Genomic DNA, 22083 nt, shown 5'->3' on the forward strand with positions numbered 1-22083 from the left:
CTTTTCCTCAGTCCTGGGGAAGCTGAGCCTCCTCCATGTGTTCTGTCCTTGGATTTCCTGCCTCTTTGCTTATGCCAGTACAACATGCAGTTCTTTCCCTTCCTCCTACAAAAGGACTTGCTTGGTTCTGATGAGAGCCACCACTTCAAGGGAGGGGAAGGGTATTTCTGCATGTTTTACCTCCAAATGATTGTGAACAAAGCTTGCAGGACCAACTCTCTGCACTTAGAAACCCCCTTTTCTAGCACATACAAGGCAAAGTCCATTCAATGTTGCAGCAAGAACTTTGCACGGGGCACTTGTGTTTCATAAAAACCACTGAAGCGGATTTTAGATAAACAAAACAAACCCCTCCCATACTTCCATTTAAAAATCATGAGATTCACACTGGTTTTTTTGTACTGGAAAGGTTGTTTATTTTGTGAGGCAAGCTGCTGAGATAAAGTCCTGTTGAGGAGGGGAGGAAAAATGTTTGGGGTTTTTTTGCTGCAATTTTGCCTGCTGTTCTCAGTTATTATCTGGAAAGTTGTGAAATTCAGTTAAACCATTTTAGTCATCTCTTGGCTGCGGGAAATGTGTAACGGAGAGTTGAGGAATTATGAAATTGTTGAAAAGTTAAGTATCAGCCATGTGAATGTTATGTTTCTGTACAATTTCTGCTGACTTTTTTGCAGCCAGACATACTCTCAGTTTTATAGGGCTTCCAGAGAGATTGATTAACATTGATTCCTTTAAATACTGAAACCAAAAACAATGAGAGGATCCTCAAGAGTTTCTGAAAGAGCAAAGAAGGTCCAAGAAATGGTCTTTATTTCCTCTTAGACACTGAAATCTTGCTGAAGTCACCGGGCAGTTTGGCTTTCATAGACTTATGGAGGAAAAGTACTGAACTAAGTTACGAGCATTAACCCAAGTGTGGCCTGAGAAAACACCAAAATTACTTTGAAAGCACCCAGCCATTATTTTTCTTGGTAAGATTTTGGAGAAAATATTTTTCCAGTTCTGAACCATCATGTTCTTTATTCTAAAAGGGCTTTTTGGAGGACAGGGTAGGTGTAGGCTCTTCTGCCCTCTGTGTGGCTGTAGTTGTAAAATGCCAACACATGGCACCACCAGCCAGTGAGCTGTTTGGAAAAAAAAAATCCAGAAATAATCTCTGTCAGGAAAATAAAGCAAATGACAGCTGTGTATAACAATATAATGCCTCAGAATTTAATGATGAGGTAAAACTCCTCCCTGTTCCTGTCTTTGCGTTGTTCATTGCCATTGTTATTACAAATGCTGGAGTAGATGGAGCAAACAGCTCCGGGTTTTTGTTAATATGGAAGTTATATTTTGCATTTTTATGGTTCTTCCTCTGCATGATGGGTGCTCTCTACCATGTGTTGTTGAAGCCATAGCAAAGTGTCCTGTGGAAATATCAGTTCAAGACTATTTGTACCTCCCCAGTTTGTCTCTGCTCCAGGGCAGTAACATGCAGCCCCTTAATTTTTGCTGCCATTTTAAGCCAGAGTGGTGTCCAGAGCCCAATTCAACCCCACAAAATGCTGTACCAGGTGGTGTGGACAGTCAAAAACAAGGAGGTGTTAAGGCCATTAAGCCTTTTTATCTACCCAGCATTTCATGGTGTGGAACAACAAGCTGAGGGAACCATCTCATAATTATGTTAATCATTAATGATATTCACAGCTGCATTTAATCTGAAGTGAAGCCAGTGTCCTGTACAAACCCCATCTAAAGGGCAGAGACAGATGTTGAGCAGCTGAGAGCCTGCTGCTGGCCTTCTGTGTCACGAGGAGCTGCAGCACTGGCAGCACTCAAAAGAGATGGTTCACATATGGCAGTAAATCAACAATGATTCAGCCAGCAACCTCTCCAGAAAATATTATGGGGCAAAAATACATGGTTTAAGTAAACATTATCACACAAATATTCACTGTCCATACATCACACAGATGTACCAGCCAGTGCTTGGATGACTGCAGCCTCACTTAGTCTGATCTTCAGACAATAGATTTTGTTCTTTTGGCAACTCATATAATAATACAGTAGCAAAAATCTCCTTTCATGGTAAACGTAAATTCAGAGTTGTACATGTAAAAAGTATTGTGCATATCTGGAAAATATTACATTGGAAGCACTGAAAGGATATGATTGTCAGAGGGTGAGACTGAAATACGAACTTCCAGCAACTTTTCCTGTAAGTACTGAGAACATTTTTCCTCTTTTGCTCCTCGGCTTTTGGTGATTTTTAGTGCTTCCATGAATTCCTGATGAAGTCTGCCTAAGTGGTGGACAGGTGTAACTTATCAGGGCTCAAATGGGGAATAGCATAACCATTAATCACAGAGCAGGAGCCCTGGGCAGAGAGTCAAAGTGCATTGTCTGCCAAGCACTTTTCTGCAGATTACTTGATAACGATATTAAGATTGATCACACGGTGCTGATCTTTTAGGCGATGTGAGCTGACCCACTTTTAAAGGGGGTTAATTTGCAATTTCACTGTAGCAAACAGAGATAATGTAATGCAATTTACTAACAGGATTCCAAACATGCATAACCTTAACCCTGTTTTGGGAAGAAAGTATGACCAATTCACTTTGTCAGACCTCTTTTCTACAGGGAAGGATCCTTTTTGCAGAGGTTTTCAGGTATTATTATTATTATTATTACACTGAAGAAATACACAGTGAAAAGAAAGGTGTAAAGACCTGTTACATAATCTACGTGTCACAGAACAATGCCTGATCCAACCTACTCCCCAACAGGCAAAAAAAGTGGGAAAAGAAATTGTTAACAATCCTTTACAGATGAATTCTTCCTGCTAAATCCTAAGTACCTGCTACAATGAGTGGTGGGTTGTAAAAATTAGTTGTGAGCAAAGCAATACCTGAGGATCTGAGAGACCTTTTCCAATGTAAACAAATCTATGTTTCCATGTTCTCTTAAGTGAATTATTGAAACACCTGAACAATCCTACCTATGTTTTAGGTATGACAGAAAATTTTAGATTATTACTCTTATGATCAGAAACTAGATTTTTAAGAGGGAAAGTGTTAAGGAGAAGATGTTGATGTTAATTTATAGTAGTCATGGCAACCTAGTTCTTGCTTTTGTAACATTCTGGTCTTACTGGATTTGAGGGAGGGAAGAGGGAACAGGTTTTGTTGTATCACAAGCAAAGTTTGCTCTGCTGAGACTGTGCTTTGCTTTGGCTTTTCAGTAGTTCTGTTACCCAGTTCCCAATTGCTCCAACCTAATCCCTTCATGCCAGCAGGAGTAGCTCAGGGAAGACAACAGACCTAAAGGAGCAGTTTGAAAACGGAGGGCTGAGCAATCAGTTCCCTGCTGTTATTTATGGGATCGGTTTTGAGGGGCCTGGCTCTTCCAAAATGTTCAGCAAGAGGCTTCAGATGTGTGAATTGTTGCTGCAGGGATGTTCTGTGGGCTACGTACCTAAAGCTGAAGCATGACAATACTGCTGGGTTTAACAGTTCGGGTTCTCTTTCACATCTGCCATCAGCCAAAGTGACTTAGCTCCAGAGTGCTGTCTTAATTAAAAGAGAAACCTCGCTCTCAAGAGATGGTGGCATTTCAGAATGTGTAAGGAGTCAGTTCCAGGTTGGAGCTATGATCAGTAGGAGTCTGAAGGACTGACCTGCCCTGAGTCCCATCAGCTTTGGCACCGTCCGACCCTCTCGCTGTGCCTGGTGCTCAGCAGGTCTGGGTTTGTGTGGGTGAGCCCAAAAACATCAACGCCAAAAGGGCTCTTCTGTTTCATGGGGAGCTCTGCCTGCTCCTGTTCATCTCCCAGCACTGCCTGAGCCTCTGCGGGAGCGTGGGAGGCTGGGGAAGAGCGGAGCATCCTGCGCTGGAAAGCTGCTCTCATGCTGCCGCCTGCAGACGTGTGGGAGCAGCTCAGAGGGGCTCCAGCTGGGCTGGACGCAGGTTATGGGGTTTGCCTGCACTTCTCTCTTCTGGAAATACCTTCAAGCTGTTACTTAAAGGAATTCAAGATATTAGTTGAAATTAATTTTTCCTGGAATGAATTAAACACGAAAATGGGGCATCTTGACAGGTATAACTGAGTTGCCCCCACTTAGAGAAGGCATTCTGGTTTTGGTCACCACAGAAATGCAAAGCTCTAAAAGATTCATCTGAGAGCAAACTTCTTCAGGAAGGCAAAATATTAATTATGAATGTATTTAAAATTATAGAAAATAGAAATACCAAGCTCCAGACCTGTTTGTTTGTTTTGGTTTTTTTCTTAATAGTACTTTAGAATAAATGCAGCACTTCATCTTCTAGCAATACAAAAGGGAGCAAATCTATTTCCCAGGTGTCCTGTTATCCCTATGGCCACAAAAGACTTTACAGAAGTACAGCTCTGCTCACAAACTACTGCTTCAACAACATTGCCCTTCCTGAAATGTGGCAGGCAGGATGCTCTGTAAGCCAGTGCAAGCCATAATTTTTCAGCTAATGGTCTAAATATAAACAAAAATGAAATCTTGGTGAGAAATCTATGACTTTAAAGGAATATTGGGTTGGCTGGCAGTTGTATTTTATATTTTGAACTCTAAAATGAGGAAATCAGCTTTTTTATAGTCTTAAAATAAAAATGTTATGAGTATTCTTCGAGTACTGTGTGTTGTAACCACCAGTGAAAATTGGCATCTTAATTAGCAGAACAGTGTCTTTTGCAAACTAGAATTAGTTTGTCAACAGGTACTTGGAATAATATGAATACATGTTGCTCTTATTGAAAATTGAAATTGTGATTTCAAATCATGATTGGCAAAAATAGAAAAAAAAAATTAATAATTTATCTTTGTTGATAAAGAGCTGGAAATGTTCTGGTTTGTTAGGTGACTCATGACCTTTTTAAATTATATCAAAATAGACAAGGCCATTGTTGTCTTGACTTATAAGATGGTTCTAATTTTAGAATGTACTTTAATGTGAATAAAGAGAAAAAGCTGTTTTGAAATAGGTAGCTCATGTGAAATTAAGTAATACATTTAAACTTTTTAATTTCAGCTGCAGCAAAAATGTTTCTAAATTGGTACTTGCATATGAAGTCTTTTAAAGTTTTGTTTAACCCCCAAAAAGATTAATTATTTAAGGTTTATTTTCCTTTTTCTGATTCAGAGCTACAAAACTTTCAGGGTACAATGAACGAGCACCTGTCCTAAACCTGAAATCCCTGCTGGGACACATCCCTGCCTTTGGTCCAGTATGGTTTGGTTCCAGCTGGAACGTTTTGGATGGAATGCATCAGAGCATGTGTTGCAAGCCCTGCTTACAGGAGGACAGGGAATTGGTGCTGCCTGCATCACTTAGGACATGGCTCTGGACATGACTTGGATGAAATAGCTATGGCTGATTTTCTTATTTTTGCATTATTTATGATAAATGGCAAATGGCCTTTTGCCATCTGTTAATGGTGTGGGGATCACTGCACGTGACACAGTAAGTTTTAGTGGATGGCTCTCCACAAACACGATGCTTTCTACAGGCTTTTCAAGAAGAAAAAAGCAAACTTTCCAGACCTGTAAGCTTTGCTCTATCTGAGCACAGAAAAGATTTCCTAGGTAGGAGAACTGTGTGATGGAGCTGGCCATTGCCCTCAAATTAAACAGGAGGAGGCTGGGGCTGCATTTCTGTGCACAGGCTGTCATTCAGCTTTCTTAGCAGTTCTCAGCCATTCCCACCTCAGAAGTGCTTATCTTTATATGATAGTGGGGAATAAAATAATGTCACCACAACTATACAGGTGCTTTACTGTCTTCAGTACAGGAAACCTTGCCCGAGAAGAAACTAGGCACCAAAGTGACTTCTGAGTCACAATGGCCTCAAAATCCCATATGTAATTCTAACCCTGGGTTCAGCCAATGTGTTTTCCTCCTCAGCAATCCTGGCTACAGCCCCCAGCTCAGCTGGGTTACCAGCACCTTCACCCTGGCACAAAAACTCCAGGAGGCTGGCTATGAACCTGCTCTCCCTGACCTCCCTTGCAGGAGTGTTTGAAATCCTAGGCCTCTCTCTCCTAGCCAAGTAGTTATTGCCTGGGCTGAAGGATTCCCTACTTCTAAAGATTGATAAAAACACCTTTTTCCTGCAGGGGAAGGTACGGATGCCTCTCTGGAAGAGCAGTCGACAGCTGTGGCTTCATGGGCAGGGAACAGCAGAGTGTTACTGTAGCTCATTTCACTGCCTGCTCTTACCCCCTTCCCATCTGATTTGCACCCACGAGCATTCCTGGGCTAATTAAGGCAGGCTGGGACAAGATTCCAGCCTCCCTGCGAGGTGCCTGGCATGGCTGCAGGGGTGATGCTCTTGGTGTTAGCAGGGAGTGGGCAGATACAGGGAGAAAAATGCTGATTTAGGGCCTGAGAGTCTCTTGCCACACTGATACTCCGCATGCAGGCTTGCCGGCTTACTTGGGTTTATGTTTTGTTAGGTCTTTTTTTTTTTTTTTTTTTTTTTTTTTTTTTTTTTTTTTTTTAAACCCACACGCAGCCGTCTGCGTTGGCTTCCAGTGCCATCTAGTGGGATGTCATTTTATGGCTCTAAGAGATGTAACTCCAGTTAAGACATTTCAAGCCTTTGCGTGTGAATACATTGATTCCTTTCTGTGCACTACCATGTCCTTCAGGAATGATCCATTTACAGATATTTATCCTCGTTTCTGATATTTAAAGTGCATATAAACTGGAAGTTGAAACCTGTAACAAAAAAAATATAGATCTGTTTGCAAGTAGATGGATTGACAGATGTTTGTCTTTTGCTTTAGTGGAGACTTTTGAGAGAGCATGCAAATGTTCTGATGTTTTAAATAGTAGAGCTGCTTGTTTGCACTGGGAGCACTGTTTCTATATTGCGCACCTCATTTTCTGTGTATCTTTTTTATCTAAGTGGTATAAAATTATATTCTGCCATTCATAACGTTAGGCACTTTGAAATCATGACATAGAACATTTTCAAATTTTTTACTTGTAATCTAACTCCATGGTTTCTAGACACTCCTTTGGTTCCCTCACTGCCCAGATGGTCTTAAAGGTACTGTAAGTAAAAGACTTTTTTTTTTATTTTTAACTTCTGACTTATGTGGATAAAGTAGTATCTGTCACCTCGAGGTTTACAAGTAAAGTGTGGGATCTGTTATTTATGTTTTTATCAGCTGTTGGCCCAGCTCCCTTGGCTCATAAAGAAGTATAAATCCTAATCCCAGCCTCATCAGTTGTATCTGGGGAGGTTACTTAAGGAGATTTTGTGGATGTGCCACTGGCTACTCCTGTATCTTGTCCTTGCAATATCACAATATTTTTGGCTGCATCAGTGGGAAGGAGAGCATTGCTTGGAAAGGTTCTGTGTCATAGCCATGTGTCCTCTTTCCTCTTTTTCTTTATATGCATGTGTACTCTGTCTCTCTCTCTTTTCAGATACAAAGGCAGTTTAGGTCCAGCTGGTTTGGTACACACCAAGCTGCTGTGTGGTGCTTTCTGCACTTGAGCCTTGGTGGGTGAGGGTTTAAGGTCTTTGAAATGCATATAAAGCACATAATATAAAAGACCTATCTCAAAATACCCTGCCATGAAAAGGAAGCAAACTGTGAGTTATGAGAGGCTTAATTTCTGCTCCTTTTGCAAATGTGGTACTTACACAGAGAGGGAGGACTCGCCCGTCTCAGTGCTTGCAAGTTCATTACTGATGGCAGAGTAACTGAGGTTCCTGAGGGCTTCAGTGAAGAAGATGAGAATGCAGAGCTCCCAGCATTAACATTTTAGGTGCATTAAGATAGCCAGACCACATGTGAAAACTGTCGTTGTCTACTGAGCAGGTAATGTGCCCACCAGTTATGGCACAAACGGTTCTGCCTTTTGGAAAGCAGGGGAGGCAGATCTCAGCATCATTCAGGTGGCCTGTAATTGCTTTGTTTTGCACAACACTACGTGAAGTGACTGAGTCCCATGGTTGAAAGTGTTGCAATAAAAATATTAAATGGGTTTGCATGTGGAGCAAAGAACACTAAGTGCCTTAAATGTGGTAGCAAGAGGTCTAGGTTTCTAGCATATTTCAATTACTACCTCCAGGTTCCCCTCATCTGGTGACACTTTAGTTTTAGGTTAGAGGGGTTTTTGTGAACACACAGGCCACTTTTAGCTGGCTGCAAATGTTACAGACAATTGGATTTCTGGAGCAGCAGCATTGCTGTGTGGCCTCCCTCACCTCCGTGATTTCTGTGGAAACAGAATATATCAGTGGCACACTTGGACCCGCAGTGTCCCAAAATAGTTTTCTAGTAGCACACAAGATCACTCAAAGGTTTCACAAAATCTCAGACTTTTTGAGAGCTTATTTTTAACAATTTTTCCTTTCATGTACCAGCAGGCTTTAAAATGGCTTCTTTTAAATAGTTTCTCTTTTATTAAAAACCGACAGTGGCAACAAAACCCACATGAGAGTAATAAATACATTATGTGATGTTCCTAAGGTACCCTGTGATTTCAAAAGAAAAGAAACTATTTGACAAAGACCTTGATGCAAACAACTTCCAAGTAGAAAGAATGACTGGTTCTAGAAAAATCCACTCACTCCTGATATCCTGTTACCTTGAACAGGAGTAAAATGTAAATAAGAATATGACTAGACTCATATTAATAAATGTTTTGTTGGTGTACATAATCGTATTATTTGAACAGAAATCTCATACAAGTGTAAAATTCATAGTAAAGATGTCTTTATTCCAAAATAATAATAATAATAATAATAATAATAACAATAATAATGTGTTAGGCAGACAGCTACAAAACATCTACACAAGACTTTGGTAAGAAATGTTCATGGTAGCTTTTTCATAATTCCACAGCAAACAAAAACAACAAAGGAAATCTAAAAATGCAACCAAACAAAACTTTGTTTAACTTGTATGCCACACACACAGAGTCCTACTGTACATTTGTTAAGCCCCTAGCTTTTCTTTTTTATTATGTGTAAAGATCCTATAGTTTGTATATTAGAAAAAAAACCATACGCACAATGCTAAGATCTGATAGTTGAGGCCTACAAAACTGGTGTGACATCTGTGCTTTCAGTTCAGCAGGATTATTCAGGACATCAGAACGGTAACAGTTCTTATTTTTATTGACTGGTAACCAGTGCCTATTACACTACTAGAAAGTTTACAGTAACGATGCAAGACTTCTACATATTGTATGTCAGAGCTTTATTTTTTTCTGAATAGAAAATCAACCTCTTATTTTTTTAATCATTTGTTTGTGTTTCTTTTTTTTACAAAATGTAACAAGCGTAAATGTTTCTCTTGTACCAAGTTAGAAGAAAGACAAGTGATCTGTAAAATGCTTCAACAGAAAAAACAAGTGTGAAAAGCTGAGCATAAGCAGGAGTGGTCACACATTTCTGACCCGGTGCAATCTACCTTGTCACTTCATGTATTAACAAGGTGGGGAAAAAAGCAATTTGCAACATTAAGAACTTTAATGAGCCTAAGAGAAATGACTGGAAATCACACTGAACAGCCTTCTAAGAGAGAGAGAAAAAAAGTATGTGGAGAATCAAATTAGTAAGAGCCACGGAGAAAGGAATGCCAGATTGTTTGAATGGACAATTTTGTGGGCATGTTCAGAAAGGCATTGTGTGTTTTCCGTAAGTGTATTTGGACTATATGGCCTTTGGCAAAGGGAGTATTTAGTGGGACAAAACAGCTTGATGTACTGGAACAAACGTGAAAATGAAAATACAACACTGGGTTTAATTGATTATTTGCAGAAACAGGCACGGTTTTGCAAGATAAGCTTGAACAAGTGGTAAGGGTTGATGAAATAAATCTGGTTGCTGAACTCAGCAATTTTTTTCTGTTCAGGAGAAACTTCTTCTGCTCCCTCCACCCCAGGCTCATAGATCCTTCAGAGCCTTTAAAAGCACTCTGCCACACATTTTATGGTCAGAGATTACTTTTCTGAGTGAATGGCCTCAGCTGGGACAGCCCTGACAGCTCAGCCACAGATGTGGCTCTGCCCTGGCCGAGCCCCTGGCATTGATCATTGTGGCCCTTCTCTGCAGTTTCTTCACCCAAAACAGCTCAGCTGGTCACTCCTCCCGTACCTATATCATTCCACTGGGGTTTTTTTGTTGTTGTTGTTGGGTTTTCTTTTTTTTTTGGTTATAAAAGTGTAATGTAAGCTCCTAAAAGCATTAGTGAGGGCCAGTCTTGCTGCTATGCTGTAATGGCAGTTCTGTAGAGACATAAACTGCAGAATTTTTCAACAGGCACAAGGAGGCAAGCTATCTGAATTAATATTATGCAGTAAGCCAAGCTGTGCAAAAAGTAAAATGTTTGGTTTTAGCATTAAACCTTGTTGTATTCTTTTTTCCCCTGGTTTGGTTGAGTATGGACGTGCACCCATTTCATTTAGCAGCAGCAGGAGAGGGTTCACACTGCAGCTGGGTTCCATTATTTCCCTGGCCTTTCCTTCATTCCAAACCTGCAAAAAGCAGTAAAATCCCTTGAGAGGGCGGGATGTGATGGCTGTGGAAGTCCTGAGCAGCCCTTGCAGTGTCCAGTGGAGGATGAACAGCTGATGAACAGCCCCACAATTAATGCCACCAGCCCGTCGAGCCAGGTATCTTTGTACCCATTGTTCAGGTACAGAGGATCCCCAGCGTGGTGGTGGTGAGGAAGAAGAACAGCTCAGAAGGTTGTAGTGCTCAGCAAACAGGGACATTTAAAACCCAGGTGTCAGGTCCTCAGGGTAGTGACTGAATGCTAAGGAAGTGAGTAAATTACTTAAGGCTGGTTTAAAGAGACCATTAAAAAAATTTCTCTCCATTCATTTCTCTCAAGCTTAAGAGTTAGTTAGCATCAACAGTCTTTATTTTCAGTGCATTGTTTTTATTTCTGTAGAGACATAGGTGGATGCTGCCTTGCTTGGACCAAAAGAGAACCCTTCACCTTCCCCTCTTAATGTCAGATTGTTGAACTTACAGGACAATACTGTATTCCAATAGCAAGTGGGGCCCAAGGGTGTCGCTGACTATACCTGACTCCGTGTAGGGATGAGAGCTAAATTCTGCAGAAGGTGGGGTGAAACAGCAATTAGAAGGATGAGGAGGTATTTTCTAATCTCAGGCAGTTTGTTGATCACTTAAGTAGTCAGGAAGGGCATTTAACCTGGCTAGTATATCTACAAATGGGTAATTCTCACAAATTTAGTAATTTTTAGATTACCCTATACTCTGAGTAAAAAAGACATAAATGACACTGCTGTAAATGTATTCTTGGGCCAATCTATAATTAGTTTTTTAAAATGACTGTCATTTTCTTTCCTTTCAGAGGCTCATTTCAGTTTTAAGGGATGCATGAGAACCTGGCTCACCTTTTCTTGACCATTTTTGTTTTATTATAAACCTGTTTCCCTCTTCACCTGTGATTAACATCCTCGTGAAACTGAACCTAATTTTTAGTGTCTTTCATGTGGAAGACTTCCTGTGACACAGCTGCTGCAACACTCTGGGCCAATTTTTACTAGTTCTGTATCCAATTTAAAAGGCAATGGATAGACCCAGTATGGACTGCACATACAATATTTGCATGTTTTCCTTATGTGCTGTCTTGACTGTGATTGTGTAGTGGTCAGACATCACTACTGAACTGCAAAAATGATTCCCTTTTTAAGTTTTGAAGAAACAAAGACCTCTTTGCATGGACCACAGCATCCATGTGAAGAAGAGTGTTGAGGATTATTATTATAATAACTATTAGCTTAACCCAACAGTGTAAAAAGATAAACATGCACCTTTAATGTTATTGAACCAGCATTACTGAAATTACTCCTTGGCATAGTTGTGTAATAACAGAGGCACTGCTTTGGATTTTCAAAATCAGATCTAGAGAGAAATCCTCCCACAGATGAAGCTTTCTGTCACTTTAACTTAGTTTTGTTAGTATGCATGCATCCCATGTCTTTACAAGTAGTATTTCTATATGGCTATTCCAGGTCCACAGATATGTCTGCATTTTAGTTAAATAACTCATTATGACTTTATTATTTTTATGCATTAAGGGCTGGCTGGAGTACCAAAGATTTACTCTCAGCATAAATCCGTGAGGAAGTATTTATAAAATATTTTTCTTGCACCAGCAAGACTAAAAAGCAAAACACACTGCAAAAATGAAAACTAATATACACTTTATATTTTGTTGTTGTTGTTGTTTTAAAAAAACAAACCAAGGTTGACTTTCCATTTAGCTCAGAGTGCATCACTTGGAGCCTGGTGTTTTGTTAACAAGGATGGACATTACATGCTCTTAGCTCCTTTTTGTCTTTGCAGCTGGTAAACTGAGTGCTTTTGGACCTCTTCTTCACCATCATGTAGCGCTCCTGAATTCCACCTCCACACAGTGTAGAACATTCTGTCCAAGCAGTCCATGGTTTCAGCCTACAAACTGAAAAAAATCAGTGATTTGATTAAGTTTTCAGTAGTAGAAACCCCTGCTAAGTATAATCAAGTTGTGTTTGTCAAACATTGGAAAAAGTATTAAGAAAGAAATTTAATATCTACATCATAAAAGACAGATAAAATTAAGAAATTGTTAAATGTCATACAAGCATGAGCCACAACTTAGCAGTAATTCCTATCCAGATAATGTTAATTATACCACAAGACACTATGTTTTGGTGATTGTAGGAATCAGGACTTGATGATACAGTCTCCCACTGGAAAAGCAGTCCACGCAGATCTCTTGGAGCAGCCTGAGTCTGAATCAGACTGTTGAGGTGGAAATCAGTTCAGTTCTGAAATTCAGCATTGGATCCAGGAAGAAGTATTTCAAATGTTTGAAGCTAATTGGATGTAAAGATTACCCCCCAGCTCTGCAGAAACTGCAATCAGTCCTTTGCCAGGTGTAAATGTTAAACTTTTTCACACTTCCGTGTGAAGCAGCTAAAATATTTTTAGTGATGGGACATGGACAGATGTGGACCTTTCTCCATGGTGCCCTAAGCTTAGGCTGGGTGATTTTGGTGATGGGCAAGCACTGAAAGTGGCTGTGTTTTATTGTATGGCTAAAACCTTCCCCAGTTGGAAATGCTGAAGATGCTCTCACAGAATGCCGTGGAGCTGCTCACAAGCTCCTGTCATGCAGAAAAGCCATGAACACACCAAAAGTGGTTTCACACTCACCTGGATATTGCTCACTATCTAAATTCTTCTTTGCTTGTTCACTTCTCCTTTTATCCCGGGCCTCCTTCCAGCGCCTTTTTTCCATCCCCGGGCCCCGCAGGCACTTCCTCACTCTGCATTTTGTACGTTGGACGGTCTCTGGGCAAGCTGTTCCTCCAAACTGGGGCTCGATTTTAATCATCCTTGTCCTGATCATGTGGCCCTTCCCACAGGAGGTGTTGCACTCGGACCACTGGGACCACTCCGTCAGCTCACAGTCGATGGCTGCAGAGAATAAGAAATGTGACACAAAACCCATGAGATCTGAACACAAGGTCAAGAAACACAAGGGTGTGCCTGATGAATCTTTACACCCCAAATACGTGAACTCTACTTAAGCCTCCAATCTCCTCAGCAAATGTTTAGAGGCTGCATGTCAAAATTTTCTGAGTCCATTTCTAGCAGAAGTATTAATTGACACTCCCCTCAATTTCTTCTTCAAGAGTGGTGCTGGCAGATCACTAAAATTACAAAGAACATATAAAAAATTCTCCTGTGCCTTTTTCAATTTTCCCACCCATCTGTCTCTTTTGTAATGAAAAGCTGTTGAAAATTGAGTTATATTTAAAAATAATTTTCTACCTCTGAGATCTGAGCCTTGCTTTGCTGGCAGTGTTATGCAATAAGCCATATTTGCCAATACCATTATATCTTAAAAGTTTTCATCTTTCAGCACTGCTTAACACTTATAGCCCCAGTGAATAATAATCAAAATGATATTTCACATTATTTAAGTAAAGCTGAATGAGCAATTACAGTGTAAAAGCCTTTTTAACCAATACTTTCTGTGAAAAATAATGTAATTTGTCATGAAACCTTGTAAACCAGCTGGCAACAGGATGCTAAAAGCAATCATATCTCATTCATTCAGCAGTGCCTTAGGCTATCACACTTCACACAGACTGAAAAGCAACTAGAAATTTGCTCTACCCAAGAAGTGGGGGATTTTAATGGAGTAAGGTAAAAAAATCACTGCAGCTGCCTCCACACCATCCAGCAGCAGGTTGCAAAGTGATACTGTTCAGAGATGTATCAAAAGTGGAGAAAGCCTCTTTTGTGCCCTTTCTGAGCTAAAAGAATCACACAGGTGATTTCAACTCTTCTTTCTTTCCCTCCTGGAACATGGTCTGCATTTGAGTTATAAACCATGTTTTATACTTCTGACTCATTTCCTACTGGGAAGTTGCCTGGAGCTGTTAGTGTGTTAAACATGGAGAACTGTATTCCCACAGCAGTATTGGGAGTCAGCATAGGGTGAAGTAAGGCAGGCTGAACATAAGACATGGTTGTATTCCAGCTCTCAGTTGGTGAAAGTGGATGATAATAATAATAATAATAATAATAATAATAATAATTAAAAAATAGATTTTTAAACAATCCACAGTTGATACCCTGCCAATTTAAGAAGTGATGCTAAGAAAAGCTGATGGAGGTTTGACCCATCAATTGTGACACATAATTAGCCTCCTCTTTCCAGGGAGTTTTCCAAACTCACGGCATTCGGGCAGCATGCACTTCTCTGCTTGCTCCAGCTCCTCGTTGCAGTCTCCAAGCTCAGCAGCAGATTTCAGCATCCTTTGCCGGGTTCTCATTCCCTTCCCACAGGTTACACTGCAGTCACTCCATTCAGACCAGGGAGAGAGGAGGCAGGGGATGGTATCTGACAGGAAATAAAAAGGGAATGAATTCTTGTTATTAATGATTTCTTATTATAAATAAATTATGAAGGTATACATTTTGAAAATGGTACAGCTGGAAAATGTGCTACATTTTATCTGTCATCAGCCAATTATACTTTCTTGTCACAAGCTGAATGGTGTTGCTGAAGAAGCTCAGGAAACTTTCTATTAAATTGAAAGGTTTGCTTGATTTAAATATCTTTGCTACCTTTTTGTATATCTAAGTCATATCTGCTGGGTCCCAGTGCATCTGGGGAATAAATAGTTTAAGGAGCTATGTTTTAATCATAACTCCTGTAAAAAAAAAAATGGATTGTTGCAGTGAACAGAACTGGAAGTCAACTTAATTTAGTCTAAGAAGTGAAACTTCCATATTTAATCTACCAAAAGTATTTTTTAAATTATCTCTGTCTTTGATGAAGATTTAACATTTCCTAAGAAATTAATAGTGACAGTAAGGGTGAGGCTGGCTGACTGCACAAGAGAAACACCTCAATTTCTGACCTCTTCATGGGTTAAAAGGAGTGGGCACTGTTTCATTTGTTTTTTTCTAGCCTTGTGGTCAAATATACCTCATATTGCATAACTTAGAGTTGTTTAGGTATGGCTTGCTGATACATACACCACTGTGTGGGTCATACAGCAACAGGATACCACTGAACATTTTTGATTGATGCTCTCATCCTGATGCTGAATGTGCTACTTAATGCACAGTCCCCAAGGTTTTTCTCCTAATTTTAAGGAGAACAAGGAAAAGCAGCATTGCTTCTGGTTTGGCTGTGTTCTTTGTGTGTTGGGACAATGTGTCAGAAATGATGTTTGTTTTTGTAGCAGAGCAGAGGAACTCCTGGGCACTCACGGCATTCGGGCATCATGCATTTCTCTGCCTCCGTGGTTTCTGCCTTGCACATGGATCCATCAGCAGGAGTCATCTTGATCATTCTGTGCCGTCTCTTCATCCCTGTGCCACAGCTGGCACTGCATTCATCCCACTCGCCCCATTCAGTGACCAGGCAGCTGCTGGGAGCTGTTCAAAGTGGACAGAGAAAATTGTTCATAGGTATCACAGGATCAGCTGAGTTGGAAGGGACCCACAAGGATTATTGAGTCCAACTCCTGGCCCTGCACAGGGTCATCCCCAAGTGTCACACCATGTCCCTGAGAGCGTTGTCCAAACACTTCTTGAACTCTGTCAGGCTTGGTGTTGTGACCAGTTCCCTGGGGACCCTGTTTCAGTGCCCAGATATCCAACCTAGACCTTCCCTGACACAACTTCGGGCCATTCCCTTGGGTCCTGTCACTGTCACCAGAGAGGAGAGATCAGTGCCTGCCCCTCCTCTTCCCCTCACAAGGAAGTTGTAACTGCAATGAGGTCTCCCCTCAGTCTCCTCCAGCCTGAACAGACCCAGTGCCCTCACCGCTCCTCACACGGTTTCCCCTCAAGGCCCTTCACCTTCCTTGCGGCCTCCTTTGGATGCTCTCTGTAACAGTTTAATGTCTTTTTTATATTGTGGCACCCAGAACTGCCCCCAGCACTTGAGGTGAGGCTGCCCCAGCCCAGAGCAGAGCAGGACAATCCCCTCCCTTGCCCAGCTGGTGATGCTGTGCCTGATGCCCCCCAGGTTGGCCCTCCTGGCTGCCAGGGCACTGCTGGCTCATGTTCAACTTTCCATTGACCAGGACCCCCAGGTCCCTTTCCCTGGCACTGTTTTCCAGCCTCTCATTCCTCAGTCTGTCTGTACATCCAGGGTTGCCCCATCCCAAGTACAGAATCCAGCACTTTCCCTTGCACAGCTTCACATGGTTGGTGACTGCCCAGCCCTCTCAGTTTGTCAGGGTCTCTCTGCAGGGCTTCTCTGCCTTCGAGGGAGTCAGCAGCTCCTCCCAGTTTTGTATCCTCTGTGAACTCACTTAGTATCTCTTCCAATCTTGCATCCAAGTCATTTATTAAGGTATTGAAGAGCACAGGGCCTAAGATGGGGGACCCCACTAAGACTCATATAAAAAAGGATTTGGGCAGTGCTCCTGCCATTGGCTGGATTTTATAAAGCTGAATACAATACTTACAGCATTCCTCATTTACAATACACTTCTCAGTCTCTTCAGTAGGCACTTTGCACATGGAGCCATCCTCAGGGAACTGCTTTACGTATCTTTCCCTGGATCTCGTTCCCATCCCACAGGAGACGCTGCAGGGGGACCATGTGATCCAATCAGACATCATGCAGGTGGAACCATCTGGAACACAGAGAGTATTCAGTTGTGGGTATTGAGAGAACTGCTGCCCATTTCTGTGCAGCATCCCTTTCATGCTGCCTTTCACACTGTCCTCTCCTCCACTGCATCCTTCACTCCTTTCCTTTATACTTCTGGATACTTCATCCCCCGACACAGCTGAGATGCAGAATTGACCACAGACAGCTTCTTCAGCAATTTTCTCTTTGCCACAACTCAAGCCATACTACAGCAACCAACATCCCTAAGAACTCTGAAGGAAAAGTAAACTCTACAAGGTATTCTTCTCCTGCACCTTCCATTCCTGGTTACCTTCATCACTGCAGCCTGGACCCATGCAGGGCTGAAAATCCTGGGTGTCTGGGCAGGGCACACTGAGGTCCAGCTGAGCTTTAAGCATTCTCTGCCTCATTCTCTTGCCCTTTTCACAGGTAGAAGAGCTGCAGGCCGACCAGGGGGACCAGTTTGAATATATGCAGGTCTCAGGGGTGTCATCTGAAAAGTAACGAAGGGCAGTGAATGTTAAAAACAGTCTTCCATTTTCTTCCCTTTACTTGGCTGATGATTACTTTAGATTCCAACAGGACATATTATTTCTTTCTGCATTCTATCCTCTCCATTTTAGCCCAGAAGAAAGAAGAATTACCAATTGCCAATTTTCATTAAAAAAAAAAAAATTATTTGAACCCCAAAAGTCTTCTCTCTTCTATTGCCTGTATTGTTACTGTCATCTCCTAGGTATACATGCAATTTATTTTCTGTATAAAGGAAGGCTAATAGAAGAGACCAGAAGAGATGAAAACCTAAATCATTGTTTGGCACTGAGTACAATTTTTGCTTCTAAGTCAGTTTTGTACCTTATCTACAAATGACAGTGGGGAATGGAACAAAATATAAATTATTAGTAACACACAAACTAATTTCAAACGTACCTTCTTCTTTTTCCTCCGGTGCTAGATCTGCCACAATATCATCTATGTTATCAGGAACGATATTGCACTGCTCCCCCTGCAAAAAAAGGATTGTGAACACTGAAAAGAGGAAACCCATCCTTGAGGGGTTCAACCAGTACATTGCTGTGTCTGCAGCACCTTTTTCTCTTTGAATTCCTTGGCATATGTAAAGAAAATCCCCAGCTGAGAAGATGAAATAATTACCAGAATTAGGAGAACTAATACTTTAAGACAGTTTAATTTTTTTCTGCTGTTGTGTTTGCTGTGGGTAGGTTAAGGACTGTAGATTTGGAGGGAAGGGGGAGAAAGAACTGATTGGTTTTTTGGTTTATTAAGTGCATTTTTGCTTGCTTGAGAATTTTACTTATATTCTACCTTTCGTGCAATTCTCTCAATGACAACTCTGGCCACCAGTTTGATAGATCCTCCTTCTGGGTCATAAAATGGGCTTTGAGGATGATCTAAGCTTGTAAGTGGTCTGATCTTCTCCTGAGGCACTGTAGGTTTGTTAGGAGACTGCAATCAAAAAGAAAAAAACATGTTAAAAAATAAACTAATGATTAATAGCACAATTAATCTGCAGAAATGAAAACTTCTTTGAAATGCTAAACTGCAAAATTCAAATGTAAGTTGAACTTGGTACATTTGTAATTACTGGTGAGGGGATTTTTTGTTTTTGTTTGGGTTTGTTTGGGGGTTTTTGTGGTTGTTTGGGGTTTTTGTTTGTTTTGGTTTTGTTGTTGTTTTTCTTCTGCTTTGCTGTAAGAAATAGTTGAAGCTTTCTGTGCCAAACAGAACAGTTGGCATTGGATGGGAAGAGGCCCAAACTCAAGTTGATGTATCTGCTGATGGCACTGCTTTGATCTGTAAAAGGGGGTGAGCACCTAAAGGCTTAGCTGTGACCAAAGTCCTCTGTTTATTCAACAGGTGAATATAACAGGTGAACATGAATAAGAAGTTCTTTGCAGTGACCAAGCACTGGAAAAGATTGCCCGGAGTGCATGCAGAGCCTCCCTTACTGGAGATATTCAAGAGCTGCACAGAGTCCTATAATCTGCTCTAGGATGACCCTGCTTAGATGGGGATGTTGGAGCAGACGACTCATTGTGGTTGCTTCCAACCTTACCCATCCTGTCATTCTGTGCTAATGATACCCCAGGTGAATGTAATATTATCCCATTCATACTAATGCTGAAGGAATTCAGGCAGAACAACCGACAGTTCAGTGCAGTTAACATTCGTTTAAATGAATTTTAATTCATTTGAAGAAAAATTTTTGCTGGAGTAAAAAGTATAAAGGCGCCTAGGGCATCACCATGGATCAAACAGCTTTCCTACCTCACTGCTTTGAGGTGATATATTTGGCTAAATTACAGATAGCGCCTATACCTCATAGGTGACGCCACTGTCCGTGCCAGCATCCCAGGGGATTAAATCCTGCACGACCTTCTGGACCCAGCCACAATCCTTGGTGCAGAGATCCTCGGCAGAGAGCCCCACGTTCCAGTCGGGGCTGGGGCCCAGCATGGTGAGGAAGGACATCAGGTGCCGGTGGCGATCCACGGAAAACTCAGCAGAGGGAGCAGCTCTCCTGCAAATCCAGAGGAAGAGTGTTAGTAACTGCGGCAAGGTTCGCAGCCGGAGGGAATTGAATGAAGCTGGTGCTTCGAGCTGGGAAATACTGAACCACTCCTGGTTTGTGGGGATGGCTGAGCAGGGCCGGGAGAGGGCACTCCCAGGTCCCAGAACCCAGAGACCTTCGGCATCATTCAAGGAGGTTTGCACTTCAATAGGCGAAAGGGATATAGAGATACAGAGCTGCAGCAGTGTGCTTATGCCTCAGTGGCATAATAATAAAAAAATCTGTCAAAACACTTGCAAAAATTAGGGCTAAAATGATGCCATGATGATTTTTTGCCTTTCCTTTTATACCCCTGTTATACCTTTTCAGAACTTCTGTATTCCTAGTGCTTTTTGCCTACATTCTTAGACTTGTTTGTTCAGCTAGAAGACTAAACCTTTTAGAAGCTTCGTAGCTAGGGATCAATTTGCCCCAGACCCCAAGGAGCTCTCCAGAACACATTCTGTAAACTAAGATAGAACCATCCAGGGGAAGGTTCCTTCAAGCCTCCCACTGGGGAATCTTTGATAGCTATACTAATTAGTAAGACCTATAATGTTATACCTGATCTTTTGGGGGTATTGCCATCTGCGTTTCAGTGCATTCGACCTGGACACGGTGCACCTAAGGATCCTTAAAATAAATACCGAGGTAAAATCCCTTTTTCCCCTTCTAACCGTGTATGACTTAATTTTAAGACCAGGAAAAGGCATCAAAATAGCAGAGAAATACCCCGAGGCCTTGATTGCTGGCTTACATTTTACCCCTGCCCCCAAAGCGAATAGGCGCTCTAACGCCAAAAGTTCTTGGAAGTGCTACTGTGTGTGCAGAAAAGAACTCATTAATAGAGTTTTAATGCTCATGTAAGTGAGAGATGAGTGGTCACTGCCAGCCCTGGAGAGTTCAGCCAAGACTTTGGCAGACTGCTGCCAGTGGATGTGAAAACGCCTCTGTTCATCCCGCCTTCGTCAGCGCTCCCTTGGGAAGCAATCTGCTGAATCATGCACTGCTCTGCCCTGCTGACAGCAGCTTCCACATTCCTCTGCAAATGGCAATAAAATCAGGCCTGGCTGGAGGCTTCTGTTCACAGAAGAAGAGCTGGAACCCTTTGTGGCATTTTTCTCATGTGGAACAACAAATGCAGAATTATTTAAAATATTATTTTGGTAATTCTGTTCTAACTACTGCTCTGATGTCAACCCAAGTTTTCTTCAGCTACAGGACTTGGGTTAATAGAGTCAAGTCGAGGTTTTGTTGGTTTTTTTTCAATTTTATGCCAAAATACGCTGGTTCAGAGCATCTAAAGGCCACATTTATTTTAAATGTGAGGTGTTTTTAAAGTGTTATTTATCCTTCCCATTTTAGTTAGGTAACCAATAATAATGCCCATGCATGCATAGCAGTGCACAGACACTGTTCTACTGTAGTCATACAGAGTTTATTCTTCCTATAAATGCTTATAAAAATGTGGTATTATTTGTGGGGTTTTACTGGCTCATAGCACTCTGAGCATATTAATAAAAACAGAACAGCTCAATGACAATGACTTTTTAGTAGTTACCACGAAGTTTCAAAAGTAAGATATCTAAAAGTTAGTGTATTTAGTGCCTCTTTAAGAGGCAAGTTAAGAAGAATTTGCTAATGTGTAAAATGTTCTGGCCACTTCTGTTCCAGAGTCTTTAGAAGTTGTTTCTTACTGTGCAAATTATCTTACATTGAATTAAAGACTCTGAGAAGAAGAGTTGTTAAGTCTTTAATGCCATTAATCCTGCCTTTCCCAGAAACTAATGCAAATGACTTTTTTTTTCATTAGCGATAGAAGCCTGATTTCAGTTTGTCTAATGCAAAGTCATAAAATAATGAATGACGGTATCAACTTCCTTCAGTGAATGCAGTATCCTGATGTATTTGTCAAGTACAGAGCTGTGATTAGTCTTAAAAAGCCTATTAACTGACTTCAAGTAGCTAAAGGATTTACTGCACTATAAGGATTTCCAAGAATTCTCTATAGGAATTCTCTATTTCAAACAGTGTAAGCAATACACTGTAAAAATAACAGAGAGATGGGATCTTTAGATGGAGAATACGTCTAATATGGATGTGGCAGAACAGGGACAGGGGAAAAGCAAGTGGAGAGCAGCTCCTGGCACCTGAGCTGATACCAGATCAGGTGGAATGTGTGGAGTGGCATTGCATTTCAATGCCCTGTCTCAGAAAAGACAAGAGGCAGACACAACTGCACCATTTAAAGGCAGGAGGCCGGGAAGCACTTGATCACTTGACCCAGAGTGATGGAAAGATTCTGTCACATGTCAGTCTGGTTCAATTAAGGCTTTGAGTTCTTTGTTAG

At 41.3% G+C, this 22083-nt stretch overlaps 1 protein-coding gene and 1 long non-coding RNA gene across 2 annotated transcripts in view; one reads left to right on the forward strand and one right to left on the reverse strand.

The window, feature by feature from the left end:
* LOC125327137 overlaps positions 1 to 22083 on the forward strand; it is a 69155-nt gene that overhangs the window by 6438 nt on the left and 40634 nt on the right. The gene's annotated exons all lie outside the window — the stretch shown is intronic.
* SPON1 (spondin 1) overlaps positions 8727 to 22083 on the reverse strand; it is a 185802-nt gene continuing 172445 nt past the window's right edge. The window contains exons 8-16 of the mRNA XM_048306230.1: positions 19502 to 19703; positions 18488 to 18628; positions 18092 to 18167; positions 17472 to 17654; positions 16992 to 17162; positions 15784 to 15951; positions 14741 to 14905; positions 13207 to 13470; positions 8727 to 12469 (exon numbers count right to left, since the gene is read on the reverse strand). Of these exons, the coding sequence (XP_048162187.1) occupies positions 12306 to 12469; positions 13207 to 13470; positions 14741 to 14905; positions 15784 to 15951; positions 16992 to 17162; positions 17472 to 17654; positions 18092 to 18167; positions 18488 to 18628; positions 19502 to 19703 (1534 nt within the window). The 3' untranslated portion in view covers positions 8727 to 12305. The remainder of the gene's footprint in view (positions 12470 to 13206; positions 13471 to 14740; positions 14906 to 15783; positions 15952 to 16991; positions 17163 to 17471; positions 17655 to 18091; positions 18168 to 18487; positions 18629 to 19501; positions 19704 to 22083) is intronic.

The sequence above is a fragment of the Corvus hawaiiensis genome, chromosome 6 (genome assembly GCF_020740725.1).
Source record: "Corvus hawaiiensis isolate bCorHaw1 chromosome 6, bCorHaw1.pri.cur, whole genome shotgun sequence".
NCBI lineage: Eukaryota > Metazoa > Chordata > Aves > Passeriformes > Corvidae > Corvus > Corvus hawaiiensis.